The sequence below is a fragment of the Anser brachyrhynchus genome (assembly GCF_964034855.1).
Source record: "Anser brachyrhynchus genome assembly, chromosome: 11".
NCBI classification, from domain to species: Eukaryota; Metazoa; Chordata; class Aves; order Anseriformes; family Anatidae; genus Anser; species Anser brachyrhynchus.
Genome location: NC_137706.1, coordinates 662,263 through 684,645, shown reverse-complemented (window position 1 = coordinate 684,645; position 22,383 = coordinate 662,263). Strand labels below are relative to the sequence as shown.

At 36.2% G+C, this 22,383-nt stretch overlaps 1 protein-coding gene across 3 annotated transcripts; it reads right to left on the bottom strand.

Annotated features, from left to right (window-relative positions):
- Positions 1-403: 403 nt before the first annotated feature.
- Positions 404-22,382, bottom strand: COPS2 (COP9 signalosome subunit 2). Of its 3 annotated transcripts, none has more exons than XM_080607924.1 (13): positions 22,227-22,382; positions 13,207-13,320; positions 12,087-12,164; positions 11,371-11,496; positions 9,921-10,031; positions 9,728-9,805; positions 8,665-8,839; positions 7,582-7,760; positions 7,372-7,424; positions 4,991-5,088; positions 2,996-3,078; positions 1,942-2,000; positions 404-1,159 (listed from the first exon to the last, which is right to left on the bottom strand). In XM_080607924.1, exons 1-13 carry the CDS (start codon positions 22,278-22,280, stop codon positions 1,015-1,017), a joined length of 1,353 nt encoding a protein of 450 aa, XP_080464050.1. In that variant the 5' UTR covers positions 22,281-22,382; the 3' UTR covers positions 404-1,014. The 3 variants fall into 3 exon arrangements, with proteins under 3 accessions (XP_080464050.1, XP_080464049.1, XP_080464051.1); XM_080607923.1 differs by having other exon boundaries at positions 7,582-7,795; positions 8,631-8,839; positions 9,921-10,010; XM_080607925.1 differs by having other exon boundaries at positions 9,921-10,010.
- Position 22,383: the final 1 nt, after the last annotated feature.

The following is a 22,383-nucleotide window of genomic DNA, read 5'->3' as shown; positions in this document are numbered from 1 at the left end:
GACCACAGATTAGGCAAAGAGATATAACAATCAGGGTCTGCGTTTCTATTCCCAGGGTGTGTGAAAACCCTGTATTCTTAGAGTACCAGAATCAAAAATGAGCATATTCGTGAGAAATGCCAACTGTCCACTAACATCAACCAGACAGGACAAATAGTTCAGCATCTTGCAAGATAAAAATGTTAGCCAGACTGCTAAATGTCAGCTTTTGAACTTTTTAGTATTTATATTTAACTACTTCAAGGAAAAAAAAAAAAAAACCGGCACACATACCAAGGTTTAGACTTAAAATCTCCATATTGTCCTTCATATCTGAGGTGAGAATGAAGTAACCCCTATCTTCTTTTAACAATTAAACAAAGTAAAAATCAAGTATAATGAAACCACATCAAGAAACAAACTGTACAATTTCTGAACTGCACTGTTTATTTTGCTGCTTGAAACCTAAGTGACAGTATGCCACTATAATTATGGGGTTTCTTCTAAACCTTTACTACACTGCAGGTACAGAAAAAAACGGACACATTTTTGGAGAATTGACATTTTGCAAAATGCAGCAAACATTTCAATTTATACATGAGAAAAGGAAGTGTTCAAAAGGGTATGCATTTCAAGTTATTGCAGGTTATTTCTGTGAGAGAATTTCTGCAGGTAAAACATGTTTAAATTTAACCAACAGTAACATGTCAGTGTTTTTAAAATCATGACAAAAATCTTCTCTCTGGTCATTAATTGCCCTTTGACAAATTACTAGGATGTTGTGTGTTTAGGGCAAGATGTCAATACAGCACAAATCCCGTGGCATTTTGGTTTTCTTCTGGAGATTAAAGCTGTTTTTTTCTTGGGATAAATGCAGCAGCAAAACACAAACCAGCTGATCAAAAAAGCACTTCTGCCATAACTCCAATAATTTCAGGGCACACCAACCGACAGTAGTTTTGCCATTCCCAGTTCTTTTAAGGTTTACATCACTGCACTGTTGCCTTAAGTACGTTTGTGAAAGCTTGTTTTCTGTTAGGCCAGCTTGCTGACTACAGCCTGGTTGAGAGAATTTAGTTGGTTGGTCCATTTATCTAACGCAGTATACCGTGCACCACCTCTCTTCTGATGATCCAGTTCTAGGAGCTGGTTGACTTGATCAATTCGGCCATGTATAGTGCTAGAAGGAAATAAATAAATAACTATAAATCATTAATGCACATGAAAATAGGAGCAAACAATAATCAAGAGGTAAAATAAGAGGTCTTACATAAGAGGGAGATGCAGTGTCCATTTCAGAATTCAACTATCCCGTGTAGTAACGCCTTTTATAGTTGTCATCACGTTTAGAAACCAATTTAACTAATTCATTGAGCAATGTGTATCTTACTTGCCTAGCCATGACCCACATACAAAGTCTGATGCAATATGAGGTAAACTTTTCTTCAATGACAAGGAATCACAAATTATGGAGATGTATGTAAAAAGAAATTAAAATACGAACCCACATATGGATCGTATTTACCTAGTAGATGTAACAAGCTACCCTCCAAAAAAAGATTTTACAAATTGTAGTTGAGCTTTTCCAGTTAGGGAAAACAGACTACTAAAAAAAATTGTCAGCTTGAAAGTATACTTGAAAATATACATGGGTGTAAGCAGCATTTACTAATAATATATCATTTTCATAATCTCATTACAATCCAAGTAATTTCTTGTGTAATTTAAAATTAAAGTAAAAAGCATGCTACTCAATCTCTGTACATAATTAATTCTCTTGGCTCACATCTTACAAATATACTTTATTGCTTGTAAGCCAAGCAAATAATAGTCAGCATCATTACTTTTTGGTTTTAGAGTCAAACAGTATTGTCATAAAGCACAGTAATATTTTGTTGTTTATAATATTCTTTAATTATTTTAAAGTAACCAAAGATCAGTAAACAAGAAGAAAGTACATACTTATCCAATATGCACTGCACAAGCAAGCTTTCCACATCAGCTACATCTATGTTTAACTCCTAAAAGAAAAAGAAATCTCATTGTGTTGGTATTCTGGTTTGCAACATTAAATCCTTCCAGTCTTTATTTTCTTATGTAGAATTTGGTTTGACTTATGTTTATTAATGTTTGAAAGTATTAATTCAACAATGATCCGTCAAGCAAAAGAACTCCACTCAAAGTATATATGGCCAATGATCAAGAGAAAGTAACCTCTCAAATAAGGCTGAAGAGGCTAAAGCAACATTTTTGGAAGCTCCAGAAAACAGTTCTTTGCTGACTGTATTTAAAACAAACAAAACAAAAACACACCGCAAGATGAAATAAGGCAATAACCATCGGAAAAGAATTAGCCTGTGCTCAAAACTATTTACAGGGCTAAATGGATCTTCTGCTCAAGTAAATTCTGGAAATGAAAAAGTTCTGACAGGATATTATGCTATTACAAGTTAAACATAACTATTAGGTTTCTTTCATATTTTATGAAATATTTTGGAATGCTGTGAATTTTTGCAAGAAAAATCAGACAAAGTCTGAGAAAAATCAGTCTCACAGGAGATAGAAACGTAATCTATTGTCATTTATTGCTTTTGTTCCTTCCAGATTAGAGAATGAAATCAGTAGTTCTAGTCTTATAGCCTTAAAATACAGACATCTGAAAATATCTTTTGAACAAAAGATTAAAATTTGGATTTTTATATCAGTAGAATTAATTTTCATAATTATGCAATTTTCACTTTTTATACTTTCCTTCAGAAAAGTACTTTTCTACACCAAGTAGAATATGGTAATTGAGTATTTTAGAAATATATCATAGTGCATTATTATAAAAAAGCATTTGGAAGATGCCTGAAATTTACATTTGCACACTGCAAAGCTGCCAGGAGTGCATCAGTACAATGTTACAGTTTAGATTATATTTTAGATGTTCTATTTCTGGAACCACTGTATTTAAGAACTTTTATTCATAATTAATCATTTACTTAAGCAAATGTAAGGCTCCACTAACACATACCTTAGAAATAAAAGGAATATGTATTCTTGTGTAAGGCTTAATTAATTTTATAAGCACTTGTGTTCTGATGTTTCGCAAAAGCTCTGTAAGAAAAGAAAAACAAAACTGTAAAAACAATGGCATTTGTAAGGGTGCAATACAACTCCTTATAGAAATATATCCTAAATTCTAAGACCTTTTTAGGTCATAGGTACTTTCAAATTTAGTGAGGTGGAGAAGCACAGCAAAATAGAGATCCTCTTTCCTTCAGGGACAGTATGGCAATACACAACTCTTGACGATGGATAAAGCTGAAAATTGTTCAACCAGGGAGCAATATATTCCCTAGTAAAAACTTTAATGATTCAAATTAATTGCCTAAGTCATGAAGGTTACTACATAGTACGTTTGCCCCTCTAATTTATGGCTGTAATGCTTGCACTGTACTAAAGTAAAAAGAGGTATTCTTAAAGCTCTGAAATTTAAGCCTGCGTGCGTTTAACTTCATGAGAAATATTAATATTGTAAGATAAAGGTCAGAGTCTAATGGCATAATTACGATGAGGAACAGAAGAAGAATGATAAAAACAGAGCCTTCATAAAGTGACTGATTTTGGTTAGGTATGATACTGCAGCTATTGTTTTAGTAATTTTTTACATTAAAGAAATTTTGTATAAAATGAAAGCATGAATTACCATTGTAAATTAATAGAAAAAAAGCTAGATCCATTTTTTAGCTAATTTTTTAGGTAATAAAAAAAGCTAGTTCCATTTTTACCTAACCGGTTACACAAGTATTGTTTATATAATGAAAAATAATACTGAAGACCAGATTACGCATCTCAATAAAACCAAAGAGATTAAACAACAACACAAGGTATGGAAGCATTACAAACATAAACATGCACTATGTATCACTACAGACTGAAAAAGATGAGCGTCTTTTTTTTTTTTCCCTGCAGATCATTGTTATAGAAGGGGTGAAATTCAAGTTCCCTCGCCCTTTAATTTGACTGTCCTCCTTTTCTTGCTTTCCAGTTCTGTTATACTCCCTTCTTTAAGAATCCATCTCTCTAATCTTACTGAGTTTCCCTACAAGACTTTGAAGCTTACCAGCAGTCGACATGTAACAGCAGTAGAGGGATTATATTTAGTTTCCCCTGCTGTTTGCCGTGTTCTCTTTTACAAACAAGAAGCGTTAAGAAAACCAGGTCTCTGGATTTAACTCTTTTCTTTTCGTGTAGCTATCCAGCTAACTGATCTGGCAATCCCACAGTAAGTCCTACTCTTGATGAAAACAGTAGTTACTTGAAAAATGAACGCTGCATTCAAGTAGAGAGACTTTTACATTCTCAAGATACTAGTGTAAGATACTTAGCACTTATCTAAGTGCTGGGGATAATTTTATTTTGTCATGGCAATGAAATGGATGGGCATGTTTTAGTGTGTTCCCGTTTTATTAAGTATAGGTATTATAAATCCAACCACTGTTTTCAACATATACATTAGAATTATGTACATATACGTTAGAATGTATTGTTACATATTTTGTTGCTACACATTTATTAATCCAACTTTCATTACATTGTCTACATGTTATATCTTTCATCTGAAGCAGAAAATTTCCCTTATAAACTAGTGAACATCTAACTGTTGAGACTGACACAACCTTTACAACTAAGGGTTGCTGTTACTTAATTCTTTATCAGTAGGGGTGGACACACCTCAAAATATTCAGTGCCTAAAACCACTGTAGATATTATCTTAGAACACCCTCTCTTGCTAGAAGTTTATTCATTATTCCTGCAATTCTTAACATTCCTCTGTATGCCTGTTGGCCATGACCAACTTGAAACTGGAAACAGTAAAGGAATTGTCCATAAGCAGCATGGATGTAAGCAGTAATTGTCTGCAAGTAGAATCACAAAGAATTCTCATTCTGCCAAAGAGAAAATAAACCATAAAAAAAATCTTACCAAGCAGTGAAAAAAGGATTAAAATAGCCTGCAAAAATACCTTCAATGTGCTCCCTTATGAAGGGATCATCCATGATGTTGCTGTGATTTGTTTTCAGAATCTTCTCAAATTCAGCGATGTCGTTATTCTGATAGGCACTTCAGAAAAATGGGAGACTGAATTATTGTCTTTAAAATTAAAACCAGACTCATAAGGCTTCATTCTGCATCTTCTAAAAATCTATATTAAGTTATTTAGTGTTGGTGATAATTATATTCAGAATCTGTGTAAAGAAAAGCTATTTCAAGTTGAGATGCCACACAAATGACCTTTCTCCAGTTCTAATTTTTGGTAACATTTACAAAACTATAGTAAGAATATTTAGTTCTTCTGCAAGTGTGCTCTGTTTTCCAAATCTTTGTACTAAAAAATATAATCTTATAAAAATCCTAAGCCCAGCCAGTTTTGGACAGTATAATTCCTTGTATTTTGGCTTCATGAAGCCCTATTTTATGTAAAAAATAAGAGGTAAAAAAATTTCAGGGGAGGTGTTGTTCTTTCTAGAATGTCTTAATCTGAATTCTGAAAATACTGGAAGATGGAAGAAATGCCTGACTTCCAGGATTAACCATCGGTAATTTTGGCCTATTACTATTTTTATTTATAGTGTATTTTTAGTTTAATTGCTCAGTTGTTATCTGAGAAAAGGTGAGTAAACAAAGGTAGATTTAGACATCATAACTGTTCAATAGTGGTACCATGACATCATTTAATGGTAAGAGCTGTAACCACTGAAACAAGGCCTTTTTCTTGAAATATAATGGTCTTAAAATTCCCATCTATTAACTTTTCTTAGAGGAACTGTCAGCTGTAACAGGGACTATCTATTCACCAATCAAACTTCCAGGCTTAGTTATACTAAGCTACTGGCTAACAGTATTTAACCTCAAAGACATACTGGTCAATACATGTTTTCAGTTTCTGCTTAATACTAAGATAAAACACTTTAAGAACAACGTCTATTTTGCTTTTATGGTCCCTGTATATTTTCAATTGTACAAATTTGCCAAAAAATAAAAGTAATCCCTGATTATCAGTAAAAGGGGAAAGAAAAAGACCAGTTAAATTTAAGGCAGAACTTGAGGAATTTATAAACGTAGTCATATGAGTGTACGGGATTCTATCACATGAAACCATTAACTGTACTTCACAATTAAATAGAATCTCAGTTAAGTATATATTATTGTTTATTCCAGAAGTCTCTTTTATAGCATACGTAACACATTCAAGTTCCCAATGTAGAATATAAGAAGAATGAAAAACATAATTGTAATATTTGGAATTTATTTTATCTTCTGCATATTTCTTCTCCACACCACTTTAATTGCATTATTAACTTTAAAGAAGCAGTTATACTCAAATGTCAAGATAAAAGTTATAAATTAGGAATATGAATAAAATCAGATTGGGTAAGGCCATCTGGAGTTCCTTATGCCTCAAATTCACAGGAAACTATGAAAGTGAAATAGACAAGTCTGAAGTGGAATTACTGGAAATATTCCCTTAATGATGAGTAAACGATTTGGCAGTTTATTATGTCAATAATGAATGAACTTTCAGAAACCATTTGTACACATACAATGGTGCAGCACCATAGCAGTATCACAGCAAGGTTCGTTCCAACATGAGATTGACCATGTATTTCAAAATGCAAGCACATGTTACTTCTTACACAATAAAAAGGTAGGAAGTTTTCCTATGCTTTTTTTTTTCTTTTTTACTTGATAAAGCAAAGGCAGGGTAAAGTGGATGGAACAGGTTAGCTTCGTAGCACGATATAGAAAGACTGTCTCAGTTCATTTTATTTCGTCTGATGATCTTAATACCCTAAAAGTCCTCACTTCACAGTTGCCTCAAAGAGGTAATGAAACATTCTTTTGATATTTATGTGTATTTGAAGGATGCTGGAGAACACCTGAGAAATTCACTTCGTATTCCTCAATTATGAACCCCCTTTAGTAATCGCGAAATATCCGTGCATTCAATTATTCTATTGTCTTTAGTATGAGCTATCAATCACTTCAGTTTCTCATGTCTAATCAGCCAAACCTGAAAGTGCAGTTGCAGTACTACATAACACAACTATCTTGAAGGAAAAAAATGAGTTTTGTGATTGCACAAGAAACTCATCATAGTAGAGGATAACAGCACGTTTCTGGTACAGTATAGATACTTGGATATGTCATGGTAAATAAAAGTTTCTCAAGAAAAACAACCAATCCACAAATATTTGCCCCATATTTATATATAAAAAAAGAAAAAAGTGTTTATTGTGCAGAGAAAACCACCTCTAAAAATATTCCATTCCTGCTTTGGACACTACGGTTCCCCCATCCCCATCCTCAGCCTCGCCCCCCCCTCCCCCCCCCTAAAAATCTTACCTTACTAAATTCGTCATTGCTAGAATCTCTGGATCATTTTTGTATGGTTTAGCCTACAAAGAACAGAAAGCAAGATACAATGTTCAGATTTAAAATATTTTTTCTGCTGTCATCTTTAGGGTAACATCCCTATCAATTCAACAAAGACAAAAAAAAAAGGCAAAAATAAGACAATATGTCTAATTGACTTAATCATATCTCTAAAAGTACCTCCTGAGAATCAAACGGATTTATTCCAGATTTCATCAGCATGTTTGCTAAGACCAAATATTTTAAGCAAGTGGTTCTTCTGGGGCTCCCTGATTCATCATAATTCTTGAATGCTTCAAAAAAATCAGTATGTGCCTTTTCAAACTCTCCTTCTCTTAAGTGCATTTTGCCTCCACATTCTGAAAAGAAAACACAGATGAAGAGAAAAAGAACACTGCGTGCTTGTTGCAGACTACAATAATTGTACTAAAAAGTTCCACGCTATTTCTAAATAGATTACTGAAATATTTTGGGGAGTCTTTTCATTCTCTAAAATTTCTAGAAAAAAAAAGCACTAGGGCCTTCACATACAGCATTGCCATTTCAACAAACCTTTTCCAAAGAAGAAAAAAAATAAAGCCCAACCCACACCATAAATGTAAAAGAACACTAATCCTCACAGCCAATAATTATTTTAACCTTATGTTAAAATACTGTAAAAAAATAAGTAATGGAATCTATCTTGATTTTAAAGGCAACGTACTTCCTATATTTATGGAATTTTCCCAACATATTAAACAAAACTATACATAAAAATTGAGAAACGCTCTTCATTTCCTTTTATTTTTGAAGCACCCACTACTGCTAGATTGTTTATGCAAGTACCTATACCAGAGTAAGATGATGGCACACAAATTTACAAAAGGGAACTACAGAAATAGCAGTCCCTTCCACTTAACAGCCCTGTCAAGCCTTGTGCATTTATCCTTTGGTGCCTGCCACGGAGTCAAACAGCTCAGCTCTTCCCCATGTTCTCTGTTGCTTCTCTCCTGCACTATATGTAGTCAACTGTTCTGTCTGGCTGAGCAGTGCATCTGGTACTTAGGCACCAGAGCAGCAAAGCTGGAAGTCCTACAGAAGGTAAGCATTAAACAATGAGCCCATAGTCTCAGCATTTGTAGTCCCTTATTCCCATAGGGTTTGTCTGCCTATGAACCTACAAGATCCTTTGTCTTTGTAGTTGAAACTGAAAAAACATTAATTATCAGATTTTCATTAAGCTTATCTACAACAAATTAAATGAAAGATTCAAGATTAACTTGCCTCTGATAACTCCCATGATCAGCGGATGAGGAATGGCTGACTTGATGTGCAATGACTGTTCATATAGTGCTTTAAGTTTTTTGTTATTCTTCTGTGCTGTATACATTTGAATTTCCAAAGCATAGATTTCCAATAGTTGAGTACCTTTTTTTAGATCATCTTCCCCATCATCAGTCTAGGATAGATTAAGTAATAAATACTGTGAAATTTTAAGAGAACAGTGATTTCAGTTTTACACTGACAGAAAACTCATTACCAAATACTCTCACTAATTTCCTGTCAAAAATAAGGATTTGCCTAAAAACTTGAAATTTTGATATAAATATAAAACACAAAACATAATACTCAAGCCACTTGCAGTATGCCAAATTCTCAAGCCCTTTCTTTAATAAAGTCAGTATTTTTGTTTAATTGTTTGCCTTAAAACAACTTTGAGAACTTTGTTCTTTATTCTTTTCCACTCTCCTTAAAACAAACAAAACACAAAAAAACCCACACTCTCTCAGTATACAAACATGATGACTGATACAGACAAACATATATATATATATATTATATATAGTATATATATGAGATACATACAACTCTTCTACTGCCTATGACAGAAACAATTCCCAGATATTTGTAACCCATTTTCCATGCTGGAGGAAGAAAAGGGGACACAAACAGGCACAGCAGGCTGCACAACTATTTTTTTCCCTTCCAACATGGAAAATAATAACTGTAGCTTCAGTTTGCAGTAATGCTCGTTTGGAATCTTTGCTATATTTTCAACTAAACATCTATAATTTTAGATTATTTGTATGTGCTTCTCCTTCCTGTACATGGCCAAGATGAAACTTAATCAATAGTTGCGAATTATTTTTTAAAATCATCCTTAAGTAAGGAATAATGCATTTTTCAAATCACTTTTCATTCATGTTATCAAACAGAAAAATAAAGCAAATATAACATTTTTTTCCTCTGTACTAAAAAAGCTTAACAACATGCCTCAAAGGCCAACAACTGATGTAACAAAATCAATGCTGTTTACAAAGCTACAGTGATTAGACTATAAAGGTACCTGGCATGACTGATGCAGCTGGCGCAAAATCTTTTGTAACTTTCCATATTCTTCTCGTTCTAAATATAATTTGCCAAGCTGTAATAAAAAAAAAAAAATCAAGTACTAAGATCTACTAAGATTTCATAATTATCATTTATTAAATTTAGCTGAAAGTGTCACAAAGCAAAGCAAAAAATGAGTTATGTTTTACCTTTGTATTTGTCTTAAACCACAATCTATCGTTCTTAGCATCTTTCAGAGCTTCAAGTGTTGTTTCATAAAATTCCTGAAGCAAATCCATCTGACATAAAAAATCAGAATTCTATAATTGTAAACAGCAAATTTGTACCTGTTAATAATGTCAATCTGAACAAACTAAATGTGCATGCTTGAACTTCAAAACAAGAAAGGTATCTGCATTTTACTGAATTGTAAAAAGAGCACAAGTAACAACACTAAGAAAATTTCCTTTTCTTATATAAAATAAGATATTAAAAAGCATTCACATTTTAAGATCTGCAATCATCCTTCATGCTAGTTCAAAATGAAAGCTACCTTACAGAAGCCAGTCTTACATAATAAAGTCTTACATTGTGTAACAAAAGACAAACATTAATGGGCATTGCTGCTACTTAAAAAAAAATAAATAGTAATTTACATATCATATAGAAAATAAATTTATAAAGAGAAATAGACAAAGATGCTTTCTCCTTTCTATGCTACCAACACCATGTGAAAGAAAGCTCTCCAGCACATCAAACTATTTCTTTGCTTAAAAATACAAAAATACAGTATCCAAAACGGAAATCTAACTGCTGAATGCGACCTTTAACAAAGGTTCTACAGAGAATTCAGTAGTATTGTTTCTGGCCATTATTCTTTTTTGGAATAGCACATCTGCAGCTATGAATGAATTTGAATTGAAGTTCACACTTCCCGATTGTCCCTCCAGGTCTGGCTCCAAGAGCATTCCGACCAAAAACTCCACCAACAACGTACAGCCCAAGTCAATCCTTTAGACCTTAAAAGTAAACCATCCTTCATCTATTAAACTTCCCTTTCTTGTAAGTGGCAGGACGGGAAGGACTGGGATAATGACAGAGGATTCATCCCTGAAGACCAGTGATCTTCTATATGCAGGTACTACTTCAAAGTAGTAATTTAGGTGAGTTTTCTGTAAATCTGTACACACCATTAAAGGAGCTGGACTGTCTTTCTATAAACATGTACCTAGCTTGAACAGCACACTCAAAGGGAAATGATATTTAACACCAACACCTTACTGCAAAATTTTTCAGGTTTTTTCCCCCCAAAATAAAGCATCGTTTAATTGCAAGTTATATTTGAAAAGACACTTAGTGTGTAGCTACTATGCTGAAAAGTTATTTACTTTACTTATTAGCATCAAAATTCCAGATAAAAACTGCCAAAAAATAATTCAACCTGCTTGAACAAAAATATGAATTTTTGAAAAGTTATGTATATTCATAGAAACCATTAGATGTGGGAAATACAGTCTAAAATACGATGAAAAATTAATATTGTGAACACTCTCTAATAAGGTCAAAAAACAAACAAACATGACTACCGTATATACAAATAAGTCCACAATTAAGAACGTAAAAAGGAAAACCACCAAATGGAAGAACTGATGATCTAACCTGCTTGGAAGTAGAGATATAATCAAGAATAGAATTGATGGATTTTTCAGAGTAATTCCTTGTAACTGCACTCCGTATGTAGGTCAATAGCTGTTTATATCTGTTCATCATTTCAGGAAAGTTAGTCTATAAAGAAAACCAAAATTGTTATATTTTTGTCTTAATGATTAAAAACTGAGTTACATCTTGCAACACACACAGAAATCAAAGCATAACAGAAAGGCTAGGCAGTAATGGTTGCTGCGAGGAACTTTTACAACAGCACTTCATCCATAAGCAGCAGAATCAGGAATAACTTAAGCAAGACTCCATAGAATAGATATTTAAAATATTTATCATGATTAGGAAAATAGAAATGGCTACACAACCTTTTGGAATGGTCACATACGTAGCATAAAAATACTTTGCACTTATTTGTTCTGGTGAAGTACACACATATAGAAATGTTCGAGTTTGCAATGGTGTGATACCTGAGGATAGCAAGGGCTGAGTGTCAGATACTCAAGAGTCTCAGCTGACTACAGCAGCTATTTTGCATCGGACTTGCAACCACCACATAATCTCTCTGCCATGCCTGTAGTAGCTATTAAAGTATGTGAATGACAAGTTCTGGCAGATTTAGTTGTCATAGCCATAAATTTGAACAATAATTTAAGACCTCTGGATCAAATCTGTATTTAAACCATTTCTTCTCAAGTGACAGCTGAAATTCTTACCAATTTAAAGTTTATTTTGATCATCTGTTTCAGAGCTTTGAATCCCCATTCTCCTTTTTCACCTTCGAGCTCCAAAACCTGAAATAGAAGAATTTTTTAAACAATCTTTATAAATCTTTCATAAAAAGAAATGTTTTACTCTGCCATGTTCTTCAGTTCCACTCTCCACTGATATTACTGAGGAAGTTAGAGAGAGGTAGGTATCTTATTATTTTTCATACCTTAGGTGATGTAGGGATGGTGAATTGTTATTAATAGATTTTTTTTTTTGTTATCTAACATCAAACAATAAACTTTAGCACCATTCCATGAAAATATATGGACAAAAAAGTTTTAACACTCCCCAAAATTGACTCAAACAACTCCCCAACTAAACTATTCAAAGAATGCACGCTTCTGAATTGCTATACTTTCTTTACACATCAGGAAGACTCCTAGGCTGCAGTCTTTAATAATACCATAGACAAGTCAAGTTCTGTAAGTTTTTTTGGTTTTGAAATCATGTATATAAATACTGTTACACACTATAAATAAGCCAAAAGATGCAGAATTCTACTTTTTCCTTTCCAAGGAAAAATTCTACTTTTCCAAGGAAAAATTCTACTTTTCCCTTTTTCCAAGCTAACGTATTGCTTTCTGGTGACGGTGTTTGCACGTTAAAAATTTAATACTGACGTGAAGGAAAGAAACAGTCATTCAGTATTTACACATTTAAAGTTTTGAATTCAGATAGCAACCCAAACACTGTGTAAAACACTGAGGAAAATGCCACTTCATTTTAAAACACAAATTGATCTAGTTTCTATAGTTGACACATGAAAACACACTTAGGACTAATTAACTTAGTAAATTCTGAAGATTAAAAACTCAGTTCTGTAAAAAATAGGACTAGCCTATTGTCCTATTTATACTCCCTAAGCATGATCCTGAAAGGCAGTCAGCTAGGAATCCAAGTAGTCCAGTGATAAACTTAGCACATTAGCAAGTTAAAATATAAACATTACTCTTACAATTAGAGAAAATATCTCAAATCATAAGCAAATATTTTAAAATATGTATGGAATATACTTGCAGTCTACAGAATCAATATAAAAATAAGAGATAATATAAAGAAAAAAACCTTCTGAAAACTGCTTAGTGCCGCTTTTGGATCATCTTCCTTCAAAGCTTTGGAATTGTAGTATTGATTTTCCAGATCCACATTTGGTTCAGAATTACTGTCTTCAGAATATTCCTACATAAAAAAATGGGAAAAAAACAAACATTATAAAACAGGAAAAAAATAAGGTTTGGAACATCTAATATTTCACTGAAAATAGGTAAACTGTAGTAGGATGTATGATACGGAAGGCCTGTATACTAAAATCTTGGGTTTCAAAGCAGGTATCAGGTACATACTCCTGAGATGATTCTCTCTCCTCCGTCACCAGGTCTGCCTCGCCATCCACCACCACTTGCCTGTCAACATATTTGTTTCTGAACTAATGAACTGACTTTGCCTTTCTGACAAGTACAGTCTGTATTATTAAAATTCAGCCAATTTTGCTGTTTAAGGCCAGATGCCTAATAGTATATGCCATTTCTGTACGGAGGAAGCAAACACGAAGGCCACTAGTCTCCTAAAAGGTGCTCTGTTACGTGACCTTTGCTACCCACAGTGAAGATGCTGGCTGAGCTGCCAAACAAGTAATGATTCAGCAACAGAGGGTATAACAGGCCTCCACGAATCTCTCATCTGCCTTTTTACATCCTAAAGATCCATACTCATCTGAGAAAATAGGAACAGTAACACCAGCTGTTTCTTTGCTGAGCAGCAGAAACTGACTGGGAAAAATGCTAATGATACTTCCAGCGGGGCCAGTAGGCATTAAGCAACAGTTTAATCAATTGCCCCTCATGTACACCACCACTGAATAAATTGAAGAACTTATTTCTACCGTTCCTTTTTTTTTTTTTTTTTTTTTTTTTTAGCACCCTGGGGCTTTTCTGATGAAAAAACCCAAGCCAACAAGCAATTATTTTATCTTTTTATGCTGAAGGACTATTGCTGTGTGTAAATTACGGACCGCTAACAAAGTCAAATCTCAAGTAATAATTCTGAGGCTTAGATGAATCGAAAATATTTCAAAACGCTGCATTTTCAAGCCAACTTCTGTCAACAGAGTGCTCAGCTATTAGGAGATGATCTGTTTAACAGAATCTGCTTAAACCTCCAAAGTTACTGTCAGAGTACCTTTCCCTTCTAACAACAGAAACAATATTCAGGTGCCCTTCTTTAAGTTGCCATTTCTTCTTTTCCTGTACTTCTTCATCTACACACACCTGTTCTTTCATTCACCCATATATTGCCAACTCCTTCTTCAAAGCCATGGCCGAAGAGAAGTTTTAAATTAACTCTTTAGTCTTCTGAAATTCTAATGGAAAAATTAATTCTGGAAACTCACGGTTGGCCCAAATTTTAATAAACATGGTCCTTGAGCTATTGATCCAACCTTCAGAACACATTGCTCACGTTTCCACTCGTTACATGCGGACAAGGTGCTCAGGTACGCGTTTATTTGTACTCGCAAACATCAACAGTCTGGAAAGCATAGGGAGGGCCACAAGCCTGTTTTCTGCATTCCCATACTTAATATGGAAAACTCCAAAGAAAACAGCAAGCAACTATCTTATTTCACCGGGGAGACTTTCCTTGTAGTTTGCTTATTTTCCCTATTGATCCAGCACTGATGGAGCAATGCAACACGTACAGCCTGTCGACAGCTGGAAGTGTACAGGGCACCTCAGGAAGGCAGCTGCTGCCAAAGCTTAAGCAACCTCGCATTTAAGGTACGTGAGGTCAGTCGATGCCTTGTTTATTCTGCATTGTTCAAGTTTAGAGTATTTTTGGCAGAAGTATCTATTTTTAAAGATAAAAGGTAGGCAAACTAAATTAATTCCTTTTAGGAAGCAATGGGTTCTGTGAGGCTGAAGCCAGAAACATCTAATTTTCATCTTGGCTCTGGCAGTGATTCTGGATGTGGACTCCTGCAGGAAGCCCTTTTTCAGATCATTTTTCTTAATGCTACTTAAATATTCCATAAAGCTATTTTCATACTAATATTAATACATAATAAAGAATAAGTGTAAGTTTATAGATTATTTTTTCCTAATGGAATCACTTTGAAATGCATCAAAGGAAGCGTTTTATACCCTCATAGCTCCGTTTTTCCTTCAGTTGATGCCTATTTGCCTCACATCAATTTAGGATGTTGATAGTGACTCAAAGCTGTAAGGGAGATAGGCCTTTCCTATCTTTGGAAACATGCTTTTCTTAATGACACGTTCCTAAAAACAGAGGTCAGAGACCCTGGACTGGAATCATTTGCAATTTAAAAGAGAATTCATACTGGAGTTCCTGCTGGAAGCAATGCTTGCTCCTGAATGTGGTTTACCTAGAAGCAGGATGCATCTATCTGGGAAGGCAACCCATGGCATGAGTTATGTATGCCTAGACAGGTGATGTATTTGGGAAGGTTTAGCTTTTATAGGTACTAGGCTGCTGATTAAATCACCATTTTAATGTCTGTCTGGGGCACCTACAACTCCGTAGTGGCAACCCTATCTATCTTTTCCAATTTTGCAATACTAGTTTTTTTATTACTGCTGGAAAAAAAAAAAAGCCAAATGCCAAGATTGAGGGATTTTCTTTTTCTTCAACAAAAAACATTCATTCAACTGAGTGAAAAAATAATGCTACATCCAGAGACTCACCAGGTATTTTACAATTAACTTCACTGTACCCTTGGGGAGGGCTCAGAGGTAACCATATGAATTATGCCAGTGCTGAACAGTTCAGAAGGACCAGCACTCTACTCTGTCTTCTTTTGATGCAGAGATGGCTTAGTGCAGTATGGAATGAATGTAGGGGCATTCAGCTTTTGCCAAGAACAAGGGGAAAGAAGAAAGAAAAGTGTGAAGCTGTCTCCTCAAAGTTCGAACTAAGAAAAAGATGCATTTCCTTCAACTACTGAAAACTGAAAACAGTGAAAAGTTCCACTTTTGAAAGTACTGAAAACAGAAAAGTTTTTTAAACAATAAATTCAGATCCTGTACACCTAACCTTTCCTCTTCATTACTGTTGACTTCCCTGCCTCCTGCCCGAACAACTTTCCCAACTCAACATCTTGCACCTAGAAAGTTTGTTTCCCCAGCAAATGCAGTACCAAAACAGAAGTGCACAAGACTCTATGTTGAGTAGCTAGACATAATTCTAAAAATCTCAACTATATCATCTAGATCTAACATTCTGCACAGCCAAGAATACTCTTAATTATAACTTACAGACAGAAAAGCACCTGCACAGCATCTTAGCTGTACGAGTCTTGGGCGATGGCTCGCCCTGCTGGGTTAAGAGAACAGGCCCACCAACACAGGGACACAACGCTGAGGCTGGCGAGTGCTGGCAGAGGAGCAAGCGGCCAGGGAGGTTAGAAAACCAGCCATGGCTTCAGCAAACCATAGCAGGAGCCTTCGCCAATGGCTTGAGAAATTGCATAAAGCTCTTGAAGCACACGGCACCTCTCCTCACAGGCAGAGGAACGTCAACTCGGCAACTCTTAACACTCCATCAGCCACATTTAACAGCAGATTGTGGCATTCCAGCAGAACAGAGTGGCACACTAACCTGATAAAGTTAAAAGCAAAGAAAGCAGTATGTTGTGAAAACCACCTTTGACTAGCTGTTAATCCTCCTCTCCTGCCTACAGTACTTCCCTGAATTCTATATTACATGTGGAGCGATAACCTGAACTTTTGCTTTCTATATATTGTTCAGCAAGCGAACTACTTTGCAAACCTTTTTTCAATAAAAAGGGAAAGTAGCTATGCAGAGGATATGCTCCTCACAAAAGACACAATACAAAGAGCTCTATTTCTGTAGAAATTAATCCTCTAAGTATTGTTAACAACAAAGCCCTTATTATCGTCATTTTCAATTGCTGGTAATTTTACCAAATTTCAACCATTGGGATGACTCAAAGCATTCTTTTTTGTGAAGTTCAATTGTTTCTGAGAACAAGTCTGGTAAAAATTTGATTTTACTTCAACTAACTTTGTTTCATAACCATTGCATTTAGGAGGTCTAACTCTAGGATTTGGAGCAAGGACCTGATATTTTGCAAGAGCACTAGTGATGTGGGTTTGGTTTGTTGTTGTTTTTTTTTTTTCCCCCAAACACAAAAATGCCAAAATGAGGCCAACTGAAAAAACTCTGAAAACAACTGCTCAATACATTAATCTATTAGCTTGCCAGCTAAATTTTGTGAACATTTCATCTAAAATGAACATGCACTATTTTCACACAGATCATGGGCACTGTCCCCAATGGTGACCAACCAAACACACGAGCCCCAAGCCCCAGGCCAGAAAGCAAAGAACAGTTTCTGTGTGCATTTACCACTGGCATCCAGGCAGATGAATAAAAAGAAAGCAACCACACCGCAGTGCAAAAAAAGTAAGGAGGACAAAACTCCGAGACAAACCATGAGGGTAAAAACAACAGTGATTTGTGTAACAAGCCTGCAACTACTCAGCCACATGTTGGTAGTCCTGGTTTTCGTTTCCACGTTCCGAACCTCAGTATTCTTCTGCTCCTACTTGCTACCTCTGCAAGCCATCTAGTGCCTGCTGGCTCACATCAGGGCTCGTAACAGCCCGTTACTGACACCAGGAATAATTAGGCTGTGAAGCCAGAGATTCGCAGTGGGGCCACTGCAGTTCCACAGAAAGGCAGTATTCTGCCTTTGTGTTGTCTCAAGCAGAAGTTGGAAGATGCAGAGAAATGAGACAGAAGACTGCAGAAAGAAAAAAAAATGGTATTACGACATGTAAACTGTATCAGAAAAAAGTGCCTTTTCTTCCCACCGCTATCTTACAGCTCTCCTATAGTTCTGGGCATCCTAAGAGTCCATGTCGGGGTAACTGACATCTAATTTACTTCATTTTAACACCGAACTGCATATCAGATCCTAGGGAGCTCTGTTCTGAACAGAGTGATAAATACTTTCTCTAAAATAATTACAGTAATAATAATCAAAACTTACATCAAACCTATCAATGTTCAGTTGGAAAGAATGTACTAATTATTCTCATGCTTTTTGCCTCGATACTTCCTTTTGAGACATTATGGTAATGAGGAAAATAAGCCCTGACTTTATTAATTCTGTGTTTGTGGACGAGTCCAAAGAGAACTGCATAAAAGAAAGTACCAGGACACACACATTGAATCCATATTAAATATGAAATGGTAATGAATTCAGAGAACAGTGTATCCCATGTCCTTTGTAAAGCACACTGAATGTTTTTTCAGTCACATACTAATGTAATTAAATATAACAAAGAAATAGAAGAGCATAAACTGGAGCTGCCTGATTTGGTATTTCCCTAGTTATGAATGCTTGGTTTTGCCACCTTATCACTATCTTGCTTGCAATATATATTTACACATACGTAACAAAAATAACAGCAATACTGAAACGTAAAGACCTGGAAGAGGTAACTATCTGCATGAAATTTCAACTGTATCTACTATAAATGCATCAATGTAAAGTAGGAAAATTTCCTTCTTTACTGATGAGACTGCTTATCAAGTCTGAGAGCATACAGAAATTCTTTCTGAAATGGAGTATGTTTCTCAGGGTTGGAAAGAAACAGTGAACCAATTCTGCCTTTCTGATAGCCTGAAATAAAAAGCATGACCACATACTTCTTAATATAGATACAGCATGAAAAGGGAATCCCTCAGTAATCTGAAAGCATGTTGCCCGTATTTGAGCCATGCTGATCCTCATGAACCTGTGGCGATCTCACCGGAGTGAAAACTGATGGCTCTTCACACGAATTGTACAAAGCTCTTCTCCTGAAGTCAATGAAATAATACAACTACATAACAGACAAGTTGTTCAGCAAACAGATTTGGCTACCTTCCCCCAGATTAATTTTGAAGTTGAATAATAAGCATAATAATAATGAGCATAATAAGATGTCTCATTAAGAACGCCACAGACAAATTCCTTATGTATCTAAAACAAAAAAATTAAGTCAAGGGATTACAATAACTGCCAATGTGCTAACATTTTGACTGCAAGAATCAATTTCTCGAGAAAGGCTGAGTTTAGTCTCAAAGACAATTCTAAACACAGTTCTCTGTCTGAGGCTGAAAACAAAAATGGTAGTTACAATGGTCTTTCCCTCTCCACCCTCAAGCTGAAACAATAAAAAGAACCTGGGCTGAAATCAGGAGGTACCTAACAGCATCAAACTGGAAATTAAAATTCAGCGGCTTTCATAATGACCAGTAAACATTATTCTGTTTACTAAGGCATAAAGTGCAATAATCCGTGTTATAATCAAAGCTGTCAGTATATATTATTAGCAACTTCTGAGGTAGGCTCATCCACCCATAAAAATAAATGATTTTTTGTTGTTGATAGAAAGATCTCCAACAGATAAAGTTAACTTCTGTATGAGTGGCTAAGGTCATCCATTTACATGAAAAACCTTGCCTTTTATCCCAGTGAACAACTAGGCTGAAGCAGTAAACTATGGTCTGTGTAACAGGCAGTCTTCAGTTGTCTGGCAGTGTAGTAACTCCTCCAGTTATACAAAAATCCAAGATGATGAAGCTGGGAAAGAGCTGGGCCTTCAGAACATCAGCTGAGTTTCAGTTCAAATGCAAAACATTTGCATACTAAAGGAAACATAACTGACTGGGTGTACTCAATGGGAAGGTCAAAAGCACATTTAAAGAGGCACAGCCATAACCACCTTAAGTAAAAACTGACAAAAACTTTTTTTTCCCCACTATTTTTACGCTAGCAGTTACCCTAGGACACCTGAATGTACTGTATTTTGACAAAATAGCTATCTATTTCTGAATCCATTAGTGCGTTCTGCAATTTCTGCCACTCTTCCTATTTGTTACAAAACATTCACCAAAGCTCAGGTATGCTCTTTGTTTTCAGTTCTGTACTTGTCTGAGTATTGTCTTGTACTCAGTTTTTCGTTCCACATCCTTCTGCAGCTGCTTTTACGCTGAACTTGAGAACCAACCACCCCCTTATAGTCTTCTGTTAATTTAATTAGATTTATATCTACATGAAAGGAAGAAATCGGGCCCTGTCTTAGGAAGAGGTTTATTTAACTATTTTCCAAAACAATTTTGTTGAACACTGCAATTACAGTCTCAAGAACATCTGAAAACATCATACAATCATGGTTTGTCATTGCAAGAATGTAGAAACTAGTTCAGCTATCTTTATTCTTAAATTGTTTTTTTCCTTCATTTGTTATAAATCAAACTAAACAAAAAAAAACCTGTTTTATTTAATGATGCAGTGTAAGTATTCTTTAATGTTTTACCTGGAAGTTACATACTGAAAAGAAATGAACATGCTCCTAACAAGAAGTATTTTTAAATTTGGGAAGGTCTGGCCTAGGGGCAATAAATGACAATAAAAATGTTCCATGAGAGCTAGCTGCAGTCATGGGCAGAAAAGTGCCCTAAGCAAGAAGTTTCAGGAAGGTTTTTCCAATAATGGAGTAAACACTTAACACAGGAAGAAGAAAAAGCATCACACCAGCAATTATTCTTGGTGAAAGCTGACTGAATGTATTTTGAGCACAGAGTTGCACTGACTTATTCAAATTTATTTGTGACAGATGCATTTAAATATTGAAAAATGTAATTCCAATGATTTCTCTACACATCCAGTTCTCACATTATGCGCATTCAACATGAATTCTGCTGTTTAGTATTACTTTGATTGTATCACATGGAAAAATAACCATGGTATTTTATACCAGTATATGGATTTAAGTGTTAATAAAAATGGATGGAAATTGACGTTGGAATAAACTGACACAAAATATGTTTAATGGTCTCAGGGTATTTCCTTCAGGGAGCTCGTTTATAAAAATCTGTGGATTCATTCAGGGAGTTAAGTGGAAGATCATTGGGAGCGTTAAGTGAAGACTGATTTTGGAATACTGACACAGGTACATGACAACGCCTCTCAGCCAAGCACTCTCATCTGAACTTGAAACTCAAAAACAAAACCACTTTTTCCTTTTCTTTCTGTGTTCAGTGTCATCCAGTCGTTCTGGGCAGTTCATAATAAAAAACTGACCAGAATCTATTTCAAATGAAAGCAAATAAGTCTTTTAAGTTAACTTGTAAGTAACAATGGTCATCAAATAATTCATCACAAGACAAGCCTTCCATAAGCAAGCAGCTGGGGTTTTCAGTGAGAGTGCAGCACTGTGAGTACAAGCTCAACTGAAAAAGATGAAATAGACTCTTAATCCTCAACTATATGGAGTGTTTTAAGAAATGTGTCAGTTCTAAGAACTTATGCAAAGTTCGGAAAAACAAAAACAACAGAATCTCAAGCCCCAATATATGATTATGGCAACGGGATTATAACTGATCAGAGAGCACAGCAAAGATTTTTTGTTTCAGATGACAACTATTTCGTTTATTAACCCATCTTGAAATCGCTTTGCTAATTGTAAAACGTAATTAGCTTTAATAATTAAAAAGAGACTTGTTACATCCAATCTCATTATGTTCTCCAATTTTCCTGGACAAATTGCTCTGTCTGCTGCTAATTGCAAGCAGCACTTACACTTTATTTTTACCTGCAAGAGCTCAGAGCAAAACCTGATGTGAAAACACACCTAGACACGCCACAGGAACCCCGAACCCTGCAACGCAGGTACCACAAGAGCAAAAACCTCGCTAACACCCGAAGCCCCAGCAGTTGAGCACGAGGACCGGGCTGCTGGGCCGTGTCCCCTCACTCCCCGCTCCCCTCCCCGCACTTTCCCTCCGTTCGCCGCCGCGGCCCGCAGGGGGCTGGCAGCTCCGTGCCCCGCGGGCAGCGAGCAGGGGCCGCAGCTGGCCGGGCCCGAAACCGGCCCGTTCGTCTGGGGAGGGGCGGCGGGAGCCCGGCGGGGCCTGCTCCGAGCGCAGCGCCCGCCCCCGGCAGCCGTGGGGCGGAGGAGGGCGCCCGGCGGCCCGGGGGGGCCCGGCCCAGGGCTGCGGCACCACGTGGCCGGCGCCGCGCCCCCCGCAGGCCGCCGCGGAGCCCCGCGCCCTACCAGGTCGTAGTCCTCCTCGTCGTCGCACATGAAATCATCCTCCATGTCAGACATCTTGGCCGCAGGATGGGCGGCGGGGGCCGGCTCAGGGAGGAGACGCCGGGGCCGGCCCCTTCTCCCACAACACCGCGCGGCACGGAAGCGCGCGGCCCCGGAA

Coding starts and splice junctions, on each gene's coding strand:
- COPS2 (XM_080607923.1), bottom strand. CDS start 22,280: ATGTCTGACATGGAGGATGATTTCATGTGCGACGACGAGGAGGACTAC. Junction 12,165..13,206: donor CACTAAGCAGTTTTCAGAAG/GTTTTTTTCTTT, acceptor CTTCTATTTCAG/GTTTTGGAGCTCGAAGGTGA. Junction 2,001..2,995: donor ATATTCCTTTTATTTCTAAG/GTATGTGTTAGT, acceptor TTTTTCTTTTAG/GAGTTAAACATAGATGTAGC.